The sequence below is a fragment of the Dreissena polymorpha genome, chromosome 1 (genome assembly GCF_020536995.1).
Source record: "Dreissena polymorpha isolate Duluth1 chromosome 1, UMN_Dpol_1.0, whole genome shotgun sequence".
NCBI lineage: Eukaryota > Metazoa > Mollusca > Bivalvia > Myida > Dreissenidae > Dreissena > Dreissena polymorpha.
In genome coordinates this window covers 119,506,608-119,523,598 of record NC_068355.1, presented here as the reverse complement: position 1 = coordinate 119,523,598, position 16,991 = coordinate 119,506,608, and the positions used below count along the sequence as shown (strand labels likewise).

The 16,991-nt window shown below is 37.1% G+C and overlaps 2 protein-coding genes across 9 annotated transcripts in view; one reads left to right on the top strand and one right to left on the bottom strand.

Annotated features, from left to right (window-relative positions):
- LOC127846943 (uncharacterized) overlaps nucleotides 1-16,991 on the top strand; it is a 115,597-nt gene that overhangs the window by 19,244 nt on the left and 79,362 nt on the right. Inside the window, exon 1 of one of the 7 annotated variants that reach the window (XM_052378395.1) lies at nucleotides 15,108-15,245. The exons of 4 other annotated variants lie outside the window; for them this stretch is intronic. In XM_052378395.1, the coding sequence (XP_052234355.1) occupies nucleotides 15,210-15,245 (36 nt within the window). In that variant the 5' untranslated portion in view covers nucleotides 15,108-15,209. Of the gene's footprint in view, nucleotides 1-15,107; nucleotides 15,246-16,991 lie in introns of those variants that run through there. 2 more of the 7 variants (XM_052378413.1, XM_052378406.1) reach the window with 2 other exon arrangements.
- LOC127847130 (synaptonemal complex central element protein 2-like) lies at nucleotides 6,217-15,121 on the bottom strand. 2 transcript variants are annotated; one of them, XM_052378776.1, is made up of 4 exons: nucleotides 14,995-15,121; nucleotides 11,357-11,442; nucleotides 8,685-8,901; nucleotides 6,217-6,731 (listed from the first exon to the last, which is right to left on the bottom strand). In XM_052378776.1, the coding sequence occupies exons 2-4, from the start codon at nucleotides 11,422-11,424 to the stop codon at nucleotides 6,525-6,527; spliced, it is 492 nt and encodes a 163-aa protein (XP_052234736.1). In that variant the 5' UTR covers nucleotides 11,425-11,442; nucleotides 14,995-15,121; the 3' UTR covers nucleotides 6,217-6,524. The 2 variants fall into 2 exon arrangements, with proteins under 2 accessions (XP_052234736.1, XP_052234747.1); XM_052378787.1 differs by having other exon boundaries at nucleotides 11,357-11,453; nucleotides 14,995-15,114.

Genomic DNA, 16,991 nt, shown 5'->3' with positions numbered 1-16,991 from the left:
TAGTCAGTCTGGGTGGAAATCATCTTCCCTGATAAGATTGTGTGAACTTAACACATAGTCAGTCTGGGTGGAAATCATCTTCCCTGATAAGATTGTGTGAACTTTACACATAGTCAGTCTGGTTGGAAATCATCTTCCCTGATATGATTGTGTGAACTTTACACATAGTCAGTCTGGGTGGAAATCATCTTCCCTGATAAGATTGTGTGAACTTTACACATAGTCAGTCTGGGTGGAAATCATCTTCCCTGATAAGATTGTGTGAACTTTACACATAGTCAGTCTGGGTGGAAATCATCTTCCCTGATAAGATTGTGTGAACTTAACACATAGTCAGTCTGGGTGGAAATCATCTTCCCTGATAAGATTGTGTGAACTTTACACATAGTCAGTCTGGGTGGAAATCATCTTCTCTGATAAGATTGTTTGAACTTTACACATAGTCAGTCTGGGTGGAAACCATCTTCCCTGATAAGATTGTGTGAACTTAACACATAGTCAGTCTGGGTGGAAATCATCTTCCCTGATAAGATTGTGTGAACTTTACACATAGTCAGTCTGGGTGGAAATCATCTTCCCTGATATGATTGTGTGAACTTTACACATAGTCAGTCTGGGTGGAAATCATCTTCCCTGATAAGATTGTGTGAACTTTACACATAGTCAGTCTGGGTGGAAATCATCTTCCCTGATAAGATTGTGTGAACTTTACACATAGTCAGTCTGGGTGGAAATCATCTTCCCTGATAAGATTGTGTGAACTTTACACATAGTCAGTCTGGGTGGAAATCATCTTCCCTGATAAGATTGTGTGAACTTTACACATAGTCAGTCTGGGTGGAAATCATCTTCCCTGACAAGATTGTGTGAACTTTACACATAGTCAGTCTGGGTGGAAATCATCTTCCCTGATAAGATTGTGTGAACTTTACACATAGTCAGTCTGGGTGGAAATCATCTTCCGTAATAAGATTGTGTGAACTTTACACATAGTCAGTCTGGGTGGAAATCATCTTCCCTGATAAGATTGTGTGAACTTTACACATAGTCAGTCTGTGTGGAAATCATCTTCCCTGATAAGATTGTGTGAACTTTACACATAGTCAGTCTGGGTGGAAATCATGTTCCCTGATAAGATTGTGTGAACTTTACACATAGTCAGTCTGGGTGGAAATCATCTTCCCTGATAAGATTGTGTGAACTTTACACATAGTCAGTCTGGGTGGAAATCATCTTCCTTGATAAGATTGTTTGAACTTTACACATAGTCAGTCTGGGTGGAAATCATCTTCCCTGATAAGATTGTGTGAACTTAACACATAGTCAGTCTGGGTGGAAATCATCTTCCCTGATAAGATTGTGTGAACTTTACACATAGTCAGTCTGGTTGGAAATCATCTTCCCTGATATGATTGTGTGAACTTTACACATAGTCAGTCTGGGTGGAAATCATCTTCCCTGATAAGATTGTGTGAACTTTACACATAGTCAGTCTGGGTGGAAATCATCTTCCCTGATAAGATTGTGTGAACTTTACACATAGTCAGTCTGGGTGGAAATCATCTTCCCTGATAAGATTGTGTGAACTTTACACAAAGTCAGTCTGGGTGGTAATCATCTTCCCTGATCAGATTGTGTGAACTTAACACATAGTCAGTCTGGGTGGAAATCATCTTCCCTGATAAGATTGTGTGAACTTTACACATAGTCAGTCTGGGTGGAAATCATCTTCCCTGATAAGATTGTGTGAACTTTACACATAGTCAGTCTGGGTGGAAATCATCTTCCGTAATAAGATTGTGTGAACTTTACACATAGTCAGTCTGGGTGGAAATCATCTTCCCTGATAAGATTGTGTGAACTTTACACATAGTCAGTCTGGGTGGAAATCATCTTCCCTGATAAGATTGTGTGAACTTTACACATAGTCAGTCTGGGTGGAAATCATGTTCCCTGAAAAGATTGTGTGAACTTTACACATAGTAAGTCTGGGTGGAAATCATGTTCCCTGATAAGATTGTGTGAACTTTACACATAGTCAGGCTGGGTGGAAATCATGTTCCCTGAAAAGATTGTGTGAACTTTACACATAGTCAGTCTGGGTGGAAATCATCTTCCCTGATAAGATTGTGTGAACTTAACACATAGTCAGTCTGGGTGGAAATCATCTTCCCTGATAAGATTGTGTGAACTTTACACATAGTCAGTCTGGGTGGAAATCATCTTCTCTGATAAGATTGTTTGAACTTTACACATAGTCAGTCTGGGTGGAAACCATCTTCCCTGATAAGATTGTGTGAACTTAACACATAGTCAGTCTGGGTGGAAATCATCTTCCCTGATAAGATTGTGTGAACTTTACACATAGTCAGTCTGGGTGGAAATCATCTTCCCTGATATGATTGTGTGAACTTTACACATAGTCAGTCTGGGTGGAAATCATCTTCCCTGATAAGATTGTGTGAACTTTACACATAGTCAGTCTGGGTGGAAATCATCTTCCCTGATAAGATTGTGTGAACTTTACACATAGTCAGTCTGGGTGGAAATCATCTTCCCTGATAAGATTGTGTGAACTTTACACATAGTCAGTCTGGGTGGAAATCATCTTCCCTGATAAGATTGTGTGAACTTTACACATAGTCAGTCTGGGTGGAAATCATCTTCCCTGACAAGATTGTGTGAACTTTACACATAGTCAGTCTGGGTGGAAATCATCTTCCCTGACAAGATTGTGTGAACTTTACACATAGTCAGTCTGGGTGGAAATCATCTTCCCTGATAAGATTGTGTGAACTTTACACATAGTCAGTCTGGGTGGAAATCATCTTCCGTAATAAGATTGTGTGAACTTTACACATAGTCAGTCTGGGTGGAAATCATCTTCCCTGATAAGATTGTGTGAACTTTACACACAGTCAGTCTGTGTGGAAATCATCTTCCCTGATAAGATTGTGTGAACTTTACACATAGTCAGTCTGGGTGGAAATCATGTTCCCTGATAAGATTGTGTGAACTTTACACATAGTCAGTCTGGGTGGAAATCATCTTCCCTGATAAGATTGTGTGAACTTTACACATAGTCAGTCTGGGTGGAAATCATCTTCCCTGATAAGATTGTTTGAACTTTACACATAGTCAGTCTGGGTGGAAATCATCTTCCCTGATAAGATTGTGTGAACTTAACACATAGTCAGTCTGGGTGGAAATCATCTTCCCTGATAAGATTGTGTGAACTTTACACATAGTCAGTCTGGTTGGAAATCATCTTCCCTGATATGATTGTGTGAACTTTACACATAGTCAGTCTGGGTGGAAATCATCTTCCCTGATAAGATTGTGTGAACTTTACACATAGTCAGTCTGGGTGGAAATCATCTTCCCTGATAAGATTGTGTGAACTTTACACATAGTCAGTCTGGGTGGAAATCATCTTCCCTGATAAGATTGTGTGAACTTAACACATAGTCAGTCTGGGTGGAAATCATCTTCCCTGATAAGATTGTGTGAACTTTACACATAGTCAGTCTGGGTGGAAATCATCTTCTCTGATAAGATTGTTTGAACTTTACACATAGTCAGTCTGGGTGGAAACCATCTTCCCTGATAAGATTGTGTGAACTTAACACATAGTCAGTCTGGGTGGAAATCATCTTCCCTGATAAGATTGTGTGAACTTTACACATAGTCAGTCTGGGTGGAAATCATCTTCCCTGATATGATTGTGTGAACTTTACACATAGTCAGTCTGGGTGGAAATCATCTTCCCTGATAAGATTGTGTGAACTTTACACATAGTCAGTCTGGGTGGAAATCATCTTCCCTGATAAGATTGTGTGAACTTTACACATAGTCAGTCTGGGTGGAAATCATCTTCCCTGATAAGATTGTGTGAACTTTACACATAGTCAGTCTGGGTGGAAATCATCTTCCCTGATAAGATTGTGTGAACTTTACACATAGTCAGTCTGGGTGGAAATCATCTTCCCTGACAAGATTGTGTGAACTTTACACATAGTCAGTCTGGGTGGAAATCATCTTCCCTGATAAGATTGTGTGAACTTTACACATAGTCAGTCTGGGTGGAAATCATCTTCCGTAATAAGATTGTGTGAACTTTACACATAGTCAGTCTGGGTGGAAATCATCTTCCCTGATAAGATTGTGTGAACTTTACACATAGTCAGTCTGTGTGGAAATCATCTTCCCTGATAAGATTGTGTGAACTTTACACATAGTCAGTCTGGGTGGAAATCATGTTCCCTGATAAGATTGTGTGAACTTTACACATAGTCAGTCTGGGTGGAAATCATCTTCCCTGATAAGATTGTGTGAACTTTACACATAGTCAGTCTGGGTGGAAATCATCTTCCTTGATAAGATTGTTTGAACTTTACACATAGTCAGTCTGGGTGGAAATCATCTTCCCTGATAAGATTGTGTGAACTTAACACATAGTCAGTCTGGGTGGAAATCATCTTCCCTGATAAGATTGTGTGAACTTTACACATAGTCAGTCTGGTTGGAAATCATCTTCCCTGATATGATTGTGTGAACTTTACACATAGTCAGTCTGGGTGGAAATCATCTTCCCTGATAAGATTGTGTGAACTTTACACATAGTCAGTCTGGGTGGAAATCATCTTCCCTGATAAGATTGTGTGAACTTTACACATAGTCAGTCTGGGTGGAAATCATCTTCCCTGATAAGATTGTGTGAACTTTACACAAAGTCAGTCTGGGTGGTAATCATCTTCCCTTATCAGATTGTGTGAACTTAACACATAGTCAGTCTGGGTGGAAATCATCTTCCCTGATAAGATTGTGTGAACTTTACACATAGTCAGTCTGGGTGGAAATCATCTTCCCTGATAAGATTGTGTGAACTTTACACATAGTCAGTGTGGGTGGAAACCATCTTCCCTGATAAGATTGTGTGAATTTTACACATAGTCAGTCTGGGTGGAAATCATCTTCCCTGATAAGATTGTGTGAACTTTACACATAGTCAGTCTGGGTGGAAATCATCTTCCCTGATAGGATTGTGTGAACTTTACACATAGTCAGTCTGGGTGGAAATCATCTTCCCTGATAAGATTGTGTGAACTTTACACACATGCATCAAGCATATTTGTCTAAGAGCAAGGCTCATATAAATCTTCCAATTGAATTTGACATAAAATGACATCAACCCAATACTCCTTGCATCAGTGGATACAAATTTCTATGTATAACTCACAGATTAAAATAAACTAAATTGTCAAATATATATATATGAAATATCCAAGCAATATACTGTGAAGCCCTTTATTTTTGAAAGCATGAATTTATTTTTTCCGCAAAATTGACTTCATCTCATCTTCATCACCTTAATTTGCCAATGCCAGATTTATAAAAAAAGGACCTTTCCTCTGTCATTTTCGAATTTGTTTGTAATACTTGTCAGCCATAGATGATGGTAGATGGGGTCAACTACAGGAGGTCCTGTTTATTCCATACCAATGGACTAGTCCATGGTAATGAGGTGATAGTAACTGGCGCTTCTTATAGCATGCCTATTCACAAGTAGATGGTAATGATTGGCTGATAAGTAGGAGTGACTGACCTTAAATAAGTGTTAGAAGGTACAAATGTATCTTTTAATAGTGTTTATTGTCTCTGATCCACCGATGATTGGTTGTTAAACCTGCAATATCCCTTAAAGCGTTCACAAACAATGGGTAATAAAGTTAAAAATTAACAACTAGCGCATATCCTTACTTTTCTACCAAACTGAAGTCAACGCTATAGATACAGCTTGACTGCATTAGGGTGGTTCAGGAAAAAGTAATTTGTCAATGCAGAACACAGTATAATGTGCCCCCTTTGCGTATTATTAGATTTTATCTAGATTTCAGAAAAGACTCAGGCAGTGTGCATGGATTACGTTGAATATTAATGTCTTTCATGCCTATGGTAATTCAGTCTTTTTTTAAAACATTCAACATAATTATTCGTACAAACTTAGATAAGTCTACTGACAAAATATACCCGGCAAACAACAAAAAGGAGTCTGTTAATCTAACCCATAAATATGCCAGGGAAAGCCTGATTTAGGAAATTCAAACTGAATGTAAATATACTGGCATACATCTCAAATAAAAATGCAAACATTTATTTGAAAACATCAACACTGTATTGTGAATAAACTCTGTAAATAACAAGAGGCAATCAGAATTTTGTGGAACAAAAAAAGAAAGATTTATTACAGTGACAATGTCCATGCAGTTCATGTTCACATTACATTTTAATGGAATATAACATGTTATCAATGTGCTTTGTAACAAACGTTATCAGAATCAACAAGATGTTACTCTGTACAACATAACACACCTTAGTCTTGATGTGTACTTGGGCAATAAATCTCTCTTTCAATATCTAATATTGATTGCAATGGAGGTGTTATAGTTCCTCTTTAACACACCCTTTCAGCTATACAGCTGTACATCAAAGTGAACTGGTACTTTATCTATCCAGATGCACATTTATTGAGAAAGCTCAGGGGAAGTCGCTGCATGCATCTCTTGAAAGAGATTTTTCAGGGACTGCCTAAATGTTTGCAGCTCTGCCTCGGTGGCCGATATCTTGTCAAGGCAGGCAAACAGCTCTTGGAGTTTCTGGTCCACCAGGGCACTCTGGACCTCGTATGATTGGTACATCTGCTGCTGTACAGTCTTGAACATCCGCGCGGTCTAACAAAGATTACAAGCAAGTAGATCACTGAGTTGTCACGTCTAATAAAGATTACAGCCCAGTCGATCACTGAGTCTGCAATATCAGACTTAACAAAAATGAAACAAGAGTGCAATTCTGTCCCAAAATACACTTGTTTTAAGGTTTTAGTTTTTTGGCTTATGTAAGATAATTAAAAAATTATCAAGATGTGTTTGTGAAACACAATGTCCCCCTATATGATGTTTGACCTTGAAGGATGACCTTGACCTTGACCCTTCACCACTCAATATGTGCAGCTCCATGAGATACACATGCATGTCAAATATAAAATTGCTAGCTTCAATATTGCAGAAGTTACATTACATGAGCAATTTTGACCCATATATTTGACCTAGAAGGATGACCTTGACCTTGACCTTTCACCACTCAAAATGTGCAGCTCCATGAGATACACATGGATGCCAAATATCAAGTTGCTATCTTCAATATTGCAAAAGTATTCATAAAATAAGCGATTTGGGCAACATATATTTGACCTCTGACCTTGAAGGATGACCTTGACCTTTCACCACTCAAAATGTGCAGCTCTATAAGTTACACATGCATGCCAAATATCAAGTTTCTATCTTCAATATTGCAAAAGTATTCATAAAATAAGCGATTTGGGCCACATATATTTGACCTCTGACCTTGAAGGATGACCTTGACCTTTCACCACTCAAAATGTGCAGCTCCATGAGATACACATGCATGCCAAATATCAAGTTGCTATCTTCAATATTGCAAAAGTATTCATAAAATGAGCAATTTTAGCCACATGTATTTGACCTCTGACCTTGAAGGATGACCTTGACCTTTCACCACTCAAAATGTGCAGCTCCATGAGATACACATGCATGCCAAATATCAAGTTGCTGTATTCAATATAGCAAAAGTTATTGCAAAATGTTAAAGTTGGCGCAAACCAACCAACCAACCAACAGACCAACCAACAGACCAACCAACAGACAGGGCAAAAACAATATGTCCCCTACTACTATAGTGGGGGACCTAAAAATCCATAACTCAGAAGTTCTCAAAGCAATCCCTATAGTTATTGTACTTTGTCAAGATTGTATAATGATAAGCATTTTGACCAGGTCAAATTATGATATAATTATAATTATTTTTTTTAAGGGCTGGCAAGTTTATTATTGCCCATTTTTTATATAATCAGTTAACATAATTCACAAGTGCTTCACGCTAACTGGCAGCAGGTTAAAGAACTTGGTGAGTTTATATGCCCTTGTCCATTGACACTGACACCAAGTTTAGTGTTGAACTAATTAAAACTGTTAAAGCTAAACAGCAGACAAAGTAATTTTGGGAAATATTGGATTATTCAAGGGCCATAATACAGAAAAAAGTCTGGCAATCTGTATGGTATCTAAATATGTTGCAAATTATGTTTCCAGAAACATTGTAACGGAATAAGATGATGATATGATCAAAACTATTCAAGTTAGAAGGCAAAAAACTTGTATTTGATCATTTTCCTACAATTTAGATGGCATATCCATTCAAAATTAGATACTAGTACCACACCAATCCATATAATAAATCTGAAAGAAACTCATAAAATGAGTCTGGGTCGTTTTGAAGATAAATGGTGGCTTTTTTTAATTGTCTATTGTTATAAGCAAACATGTTTAACATGTTAAGGTATTCTTCATCTTTTGCCCTTGTTTCTACATGATTGTCAATCAAATAGTCATACAACAGTTTGTGCTAGTGATCACCAATGAATGCTTTCAAACATTTTTTTAGGACTAGTAAAATTCAGAAATACCCAGTATATAGTTGGGCTGTTGGACATAATTGTTGGACAAAAGTTCTGTGGAAATCACCCCTTGGTCTATGCATGTATATTCCAACAAGTGGGTTAAAACTACTAATTAATGTGAAAGCAGGACCATCACAGTCTTACAAACCTCCTGCTCCAATGACTGCCTAAAACTCTCCAACAGCTGACTGTCAGTTTTTCTTTTGTCATTCAGGTCGGCCACAAGCTGTTGAGCAGTGTCAGCAATGTATTTGGCTGTTGGCTTTTCTACCAAGGGCTCCAGCAGCCCAGCATACAACTTGTCCAGGCACTGCTCAGCTTGAAGATTATTGGCATCTCCTTCTAACCTATTCTCTATTGATGTTCTAGGCATGGAAATATAATTTAATTTTCGTAGCCATATAAGCAATAGTTGCATTGGCCACAGGGCTCAGCTGAAATAAGGGAGAAGATAGGAAACTAAAAAAAAAGTGGTTCTTATTCAATGTTTTATCAACTGTTCATGTATATTATTCCCCTCATTACACCACACCCATAATCATTATAATTGATCAGAAACAACATTTAGCAGTTTGCTGGAGAACATTTAAAAATTTTATAAACAAAAATTACTGAAATGTAAATTTAGTGTTATTGTTTAATTTAAATTTAATTAATATAATACCGGTCAATCTATGGCTCAGAGTTTATCTCATAAGGTGTAGAAGTCAACCCCATGTCTCCCTCATGGCTGAGCCCTGGGCATAGTCAACCCCATGTCTCCCTCATGGCTGAGCCCTGGGCATAGTCAACCCCATGTCTCCCTCATGGCTGAGCCCTGGGCTGTAGAAGTCAACCCCATGTCTCCCTCATGGCTGAGCCCTGGGCATTACATTTCATTTCAAAGAACAATAATTTCAATCTTTTTTTAAATATGAGATATTTAAGGAATGGTAAATAGTTGTTGTTCAATAGCCCACAGTCTGGAGAATAGGGGATTTAGAATCAATTCACAAGTGCAAAGCATAAATAATTTGATATCACACATCTTCTGATTCAGCACTCCTTCTTAAAAGAAGATTGTGTTCAGGCGCCTATTTGTTAAGGGGTGAAACTGTACAAAGCTGCTCAGTTGGGTGTTATATAGTTAAAAAATAAAAATCATTTACATTGTAAGTGTTTACAGGTGGATTATAAGGTCTTTAACAGACTTCTGACTTAGAGTCATTATACAACAAAATTTAATTATGCTATGATATATATAAATTTGATACCATCAAGTAATCGCTTGAGAATTTTTTTTATTTAAACTCCGCCAATATTTAAAAAATGAGCATTCATCCAAGCCTTTCAGTTGCATCATCTTCACAAAAAAACAAGATGTCATCAATTTCATTGCTGAAATTTAGCCAATTGATCTCCATTTCATCGATAACAATCCAAGATCCACTATTTGTATATAATGACATCTTGTAATTTATAACGTTACATGCTTACAAAATAAAGCAAAAATAAAAGTATTTTTTTGTGTGTAAATATAATTATCGAATGTAACCCAATTGTTTGTTTTTTAACCAGGTTTTCCGAAGGAAAAAACTGGTTATTAGATTGGTGAATGCTGGCGGGCTGGCTGGCTGGCTGGCGGAACAAGCTTGTCCGGGCCATAACTATGTCGTTCATTGTCATATTTTAAAATCATTTGGCACATTTGTTCACCATCATTGGACGGTGTGTCGCGCGAAATAATTACGTCGATATTTCCAAGGTCAAGGTCACACTTTGAGTTCAAAGGTCAAAATTGGCAATAAATGAGCTTGTCTGGGCCATAACTATGTCATTCATTGTGAGATTTTACAATTATTTGGCACATTTGTTCACCATCATGGGACGGTGTGTCGCACGAAAGAATCACGTCAATATCTCCAATGTCAAGGTCACCACAACTTAAAATAGATTTATTTTGAAACAAACTTACAAAGGGGGTTAATTTTGTTTGTTCATTTCAAAAGTTCAGTTTGAGTTGTCTCCCTTAATCAGATTTTTTTTCACAATGAAAACCTGGTTTTGTGACAATTTTGTCCCTTGTTTCATTATAGTGTACAAAAACTGTAATATTGCAACTATTCTGATAGGGCATGTTTTAACATGGGCATTGCACTGTACAAAATCCCAGCACATCAGAACTATATTCAAACATTACATTCTCTGCCTATAGTTATTGCAGAATAAACCACACTTGATTTCCTTTTTTCCTATAGCAAACACGCCATGTTTGGTGTTAGAACAAGAGGTAAAAGTAATAATCAGCTACTTGAGACATGTATATTCAATAACCCATTTCTTTTAAGATTTTAGCTTTGTAAAATATTGGCAGTAATTGATTACTATCACAACTTAAACATAAATTAATTATATTTTTAGGTCGCGTAAGCAGCCAACTAAATTTACAGAGCATGTTTTGCAAATCAGTATGTGCTTAGCTAGCTTAGCTACGCTAAGGCCTGTAACTCACTATGCTAGGAACGATTACCGCTGCCTGTCTGCACTGCAGGCGACGAATGCTTAGGAACGTCTGCTATACTACTGCAGTGGGTGTATTTACCAGCTTGTAAGTCGACATTGGCCAGTCTATTGTTTATCATTGAAATCTGTACATATTGGCTGCTTTTAGGGAAAATGGGGCTTAATGCATATCAAATAAGATAAGCCTGTGCACACTGATTAGCCTGTGCAATGCGCACAAGCTAATCAAGGATGACAACAGCGATCAACTTCAGTGCCTTCAGTGCTTTGATTTTTTACATCAGCTTAAAGTTAACAAAGATTCTGAGAGGAAAATACCTTGTTCTGTGTTCTGATAGACATTGCTGTTTTTGCCCAGAATATCCATGATTGTCTTCTTTTTCCATGTTGTTGTTTTATAATTTCTACAAGACACCTAACAAATATTATTTTTTTGTTTATAACTTAAAATAAAAAACACTTAATGAATCGGAAAACCTGTATCTTATCAACAATGTATCAACAAGTGGTAATTGGCCAACTAGTCACAAACATGTATTTAAAGTTCTGGGTAACATTAATCTGTGAAGGATTAATTTATTTGTTGATGGCACAGGAAGAAATGAATACAGCAATAAACATGGCAACATTAACTTACCAGATCTTAAACCTTTAAAATGTTTATCTTATTAATTTAATTGTGCAAATCTTATGTAAGGTGTGCATGTAAGCTACCTGTACATCAAATGTTAGTGCACCTGTACATCATATTTCAGCCAATTAATACACACACTTAAATTCAAAGTTTAAGGGGAAATAGTTTTCTTTTTATCCCCAAGCTTTTCATATCCCCACGCTTTTTGAAAAGCCTGGGGATATTGTGGTTATCTCCGCCGTCTGTCTGTCCGTCCTTCCTGGCCACTATCTCCTCCTACACTATAAGCACTAGAACCTTGAAACTTACACACATGGTAGCTATTAGCATATGTGCTACCCTGCACTATTTGGAATTTTGATCTGACCCCCGAGTCAAAAGTTATGGGGGTTGGGGTGGGGCCAGGTCAGAGATTCTCACTCATTTTTAGCTCATCTATTTTTTGAAAAAAATTATGAGCTATTGTCATCACCTTGGCGTCGGCGTCCGGTTAAGTTTTGCGTTGAGGTCCACTTTTCTCAGAAAGTATCAATGCTATTGCATTCAAACTTGGTACACTTACTTACTATCATGAGGGGACTGGGCAGGCAAAGTTAGATAACTCTGGCGTGCATTTTGACAGAATTATGTGCCCTTTTTATACTTAGAAAATTGAAAATTTTGGTTAAGTTTTGTGTTTAGGTCCATTTTATTCCTTAAGTATCGAAGCTATTGCTTTCATACTTGCAACACTTACTAACTATCATAAGGGGACTGTGCAGGTAAAGTAATGTAACTCTGACTGGCATTTTGACAGAATTATGTGCCCTTTTTATACTTAGAAAATTGAAAATTTGGTTAAGTTTTGTGTTTAGGTCCACTTTATTCCTACAATATCAAAGCTATTGCTTTCATACTTGCAACACTTATTAACTATCATAAGGGGACTGTGCAGGCAAAGTTATGTAACTCTGACTGGCATTTGGATGGAATTATGGGCCCTTTATACTTAGAAAATTGAAAATTTTGTTAAGTTTTGTGTTTTGGTCCACTTTACCCCTAAACTATCATAGATATTGCTTTCATACTTGGAACACTCGCAAACTATCATAAGGGTACAGTAAAAGGCCAAGTTACATAACTCTGGTTGTCATTTTTACGGAATTATGGCCCTTTTTTGACTTAGTAACTTTGAATATATGGTTAAATTTTGTGTTTCGATCCACTTTACTTCTAAAGTATCAAGGCTATTGCTTTCAAACTTCAAATACATTCATGCTATCATGAGGTTACTGTACCTGGCAAGTTGAATTTTACCTTGACCTTTGAATGACCTTGACTCTCAAGGTCAAATTATTAAATTTTGCTAAAAATGCCATTACTTCTTTATTTATGATAAGATTTGATTGATACTTTGACAAAACTACTCTTACCTGACATACCACAATAGACTCCACCCAAACCATCCCCCGTGCCCTCCCCCCTCCCCCTGAATCACCCCCCCCCTAATTTTTTTTTTTTTTTAAATCATCTCACAAATGACCACCACACCCTCACACTGTACTATACCCCCCCCACCCCACCCCCCCAAATTGGTTTTTTTTTTAACGTGTAAAAAAACACAAATATTTATTTTTATTATTTTATGTTTGAAATACCCTCCAACCATCCATTACACCCAAGAATACACCCCCCTCCCCCCCCCGATGAATTCCCCCCCCCCCCCCCCTATTTTTTTTTTTTTTTTAGATCATCTCACAAATGACCACCACACCTTCACACTATACTATACCTCCCCCCCCCCACCGCCGAATCCCCCCCCCCTTAATTTTTTTATTTATTTTTTTTAAGATCATTTCACAAATGACCACTACACCCTCACACTATACTATACCCCCCCCTCCCCCCGAATCCCCCCCCCCCCCTGAATCCCCCCCCTAATTTTTTTTTTTTTTAAGATCATCTCACAAATGACCACCACGCCCTCACACTATACTATACCCCCCCCACCCCAACCCCCCCCCAATTTTTTGTTTTGAAACGGTTAAAAAACACAAATATTTATTTTTATTATTTTATGTTTGAAATACTGTCCAACCATCGCACCCAAGAATACCCCTACACCCCCACTCCCCCCCCTCGAATTCCCCCCCCCCCTATTTTTTTTTTATTTTATTATTTTTTTTTTTTTTAAAGATCATCTCACAAATGACCACCACACCCTCACACTATACCCCCCTCACCCCACCCCCCCCCCAATTATTTTTTTTGAAACGGTTAAAAAACACAAATATTTATTTTTATTATTTTATGTTTGAAATACCGTCCAACCATCGCACCAAAGAATCCCCCCCCCCACCCACCCCCCCCCATTTTTTTTTTTGATTTTTTTTTTCTGCATTTTTGGAAGATAATGTAATAAATGTCCACACCCCCACACTATACACCCCTCTTCACTCCACCCCTCCCTCCTTTGTGATTGAAAATGAGAGTCCCTTCACCCTTTAAAAAGAAAATAGATGAGCGGTCTGCACCCGCAAGGCGGTGCTCTTGTTTTAATATTATTTTACATTAACTTCTTCATTTCTACACAGATTTACTTCAAATTGATACTGAACATCTCTTATGACAATACGGTCAATCTCAACTATGCAAGGCCCTATTACCAACCCTGGGGCACCCCGCCCAGATAGACCATGCCCACCCAAAATTGCCTTTTACTATAACTTCTTCATTTCTACACTGATTTACTTCAAATTGATACTGAACATCTCTAATGACAATACGGTCAATCTCAACTATGTATGGCCCCATTACCAACCCTGGGGTGCCCCCGCCTACATAGACCATGCCCACCCAAAATTGCCTTTTACTATAACTTCTTCATTTCTACACAGATTTACTTCAAATTGATACTGAACATCTCTTATGACAATACGGTCAATCTCAAGTATGCATGGCCCCATTACCAACCCTGGGGCGCCCTCGCCCACCAAAAATTGCCTTTTACTATAAATTATTCATTTCTACACAGATTTACTTCAAATTGATACTGAACATATCTTATGACAATACGGTCAATCTCAACTATGCATGGCCCTATTATCAACCCTGGGGCGCCCCCAGGGTCAAACATGCGGAGTGGGGATACGTGTGGACCTAAGTATTAATTATTGCAACAATTATAATATTTTGAACACAATCATGTCCATATATTTATTAAAAATACATGGTTATCAAAAAAACTTAAAAACCTTTTGCCCGTAAATTAGGTAGCACCTATAATCATATTATAAATTAGCAGAGTAAATGTCAGCAAATCATAAAATATGAATAAACATACTAGGTACTGTTCAATAGAACGTCAATTCATTATATATGTGATTAGTTTTCTTATTTTACGTTTTTAGCGTTTACAATTTTCTTGATTCACCGGAAACGGTGAACAGGCAAACTAATGCGTACGCTGCAGACGATGTTTAAGTTGACATTTGCGCGGGAATTTGACACCGTAAACAACATGCGTAATTATGTTAACTGTTCTGCTAGTATTTTAGCATGGCTGTCTTCTTGCAAGTCAATTACTTAAAGCAGGTGATGTATGAAAGTTACATTATATTTGCAAATTGAAGTGTGTGTAACAACTCGTTTGTTTGCTGCTTAATTAAATTGATTTCGGATAAAACACAATTCGGACAGTGATATTTTGTCCTTTGCATCTTATTAATAAAACTTTTAGTTTAATAAAACTGAATAGGGGTATATTTATGATCACAATAAAAAATCATTTCGTGTTGAGTATATTTTTTTGTTGGTTGTTAAGAGAAATTGAAACTTTTTTGCTGAATCTGATACATCGAGTGCCCAATTTCGACGCATACAAGCAGTTTGTTGAACTTTTGTTACTCAATATAGGGATTTATGTAATTAATTTTGATATTCATAACACATTTACCTTTTATTTACACAGGTTAAATTCAATTGATTGTGTTATCAACAAAAATTCTTTTAAAAACGAAATGACCCAAGTCTATGTAACGGCGGCCATATTTGTTGAGAGTGCCCTAAAACGACGCATCTGATTGGTTACCTGATTTCAATGTAAATATAACTCCTGTGGAGACTGAAAGCATAAAATATTAACTCATGAATGTTGTACTTAATTTGTATCACTGTAAAAGCAATATGGAACTGAAATTAATTAAATCAAATAAGGTTTTTAATTTTGGGATGCCATACTTTCTGGCAGTGGCCTTAATAGGGGGCCCTCTCAGCAACCCAGGGCTCAACATTAACCTAAAAACCAATTTACCCTGCCGGGCAAGTACTTAGAAATTCTACTTGCCCTGAACGTAAAGCCACTTGCCCAAACATGAAATATCACATTAACTGTAAACCTCATATTTTTTAATAAAGATCAAAATGCTACACCACAAAACCTTTTTTATTTGTGCACATTTAACAAAATGATTACAGCAATTAAAGTCTAATTGAAGTCTAAATTAAATGCTCTTTGTCCTTTTTTGCACTTGCCTGGGCGGACAACTAGATTATAAAATAACTTGCCCAGACCCAACTTTTACTTGCCAGGGACAATAGGACCCCTTGTAATAAGCTGTTTTAATGGAAGAAGGTGAAAATAACCTGTAGTTCTTTTGTGGAACCTACAATTATAATTAAGTAAATGAAAATTAGTACTAAATAAAATATGCAATTACCAACATAAACACTTACTACATGTAGTTAAAATTGTATAACAGCATAACCAAAAAACATATCCGGACTTCAAATCAAAGTTTACGCGTACACCTTTTTCATAGTAAAAATTAATTTATTTATACGATGTTTTGTCAAATGGCAGTCACGTGACTTATGAATGAAATAATGAACTTTTGCAGACGAAACCGATGCATTATCCCACGGTCTTATTTACAAAGACAATTGGGTGTAAAGTGTTCAAAAAATTTGCATTAAGTAAAATACATAAAAATCCATCAATTGCAAACCAATCAACCATATCTTACCTTTTAACCCGCTATTTTCCACATAACAAACAACAACTATAGTAAATTGTGTGTAGTGTACCATGTGCTATTGTATGACATCAACGGATGTCGCTTATGTATCAAACAGAGGCAAAACAAAAATGCGTCGAATTAGGGCAGCGTCAATTCGGGTCACTCAACGATACTTCATATTTCTCACGCAATTAAAGCAACACTTAAGTGTAGAGGCTGACTCAATGCACTTTTCCAATTATTCTCACTTGATTTAAGAGCTATTTGCCCTTGAGCATAGCTGGCAAAGCACAATAATGTACACAATGTTATTTGCTGCAAA

What these genes read in the sequence shown, in the direction of transcription:
- LOC127847130 (XM_052378776.1), bottom strand. Translation starts at nt 11,424, where the DNA reads ATGGAAAAAGAAGACAATCATGGATATTCTGGGCAAAAACAGCAATGT. An exon ending in CTATCAGAACACAGAACAAG is followed by an intron (nt 8,902 to 11,356) that starts GTATTTTCCTCT and finishes TTCCATGCCTAG; the next exon opens with AACATCAATAGAGAATAGGT. An exon ending in GGCAGTCATTGGAGCAGGAG is followed by an intron (nt 6,732 to 8,684) that starts GTTTGTAAGACT and finishes AATCTTTGTTAG; the next exon opens with ACCGCGCGGATGTTCAAGAC.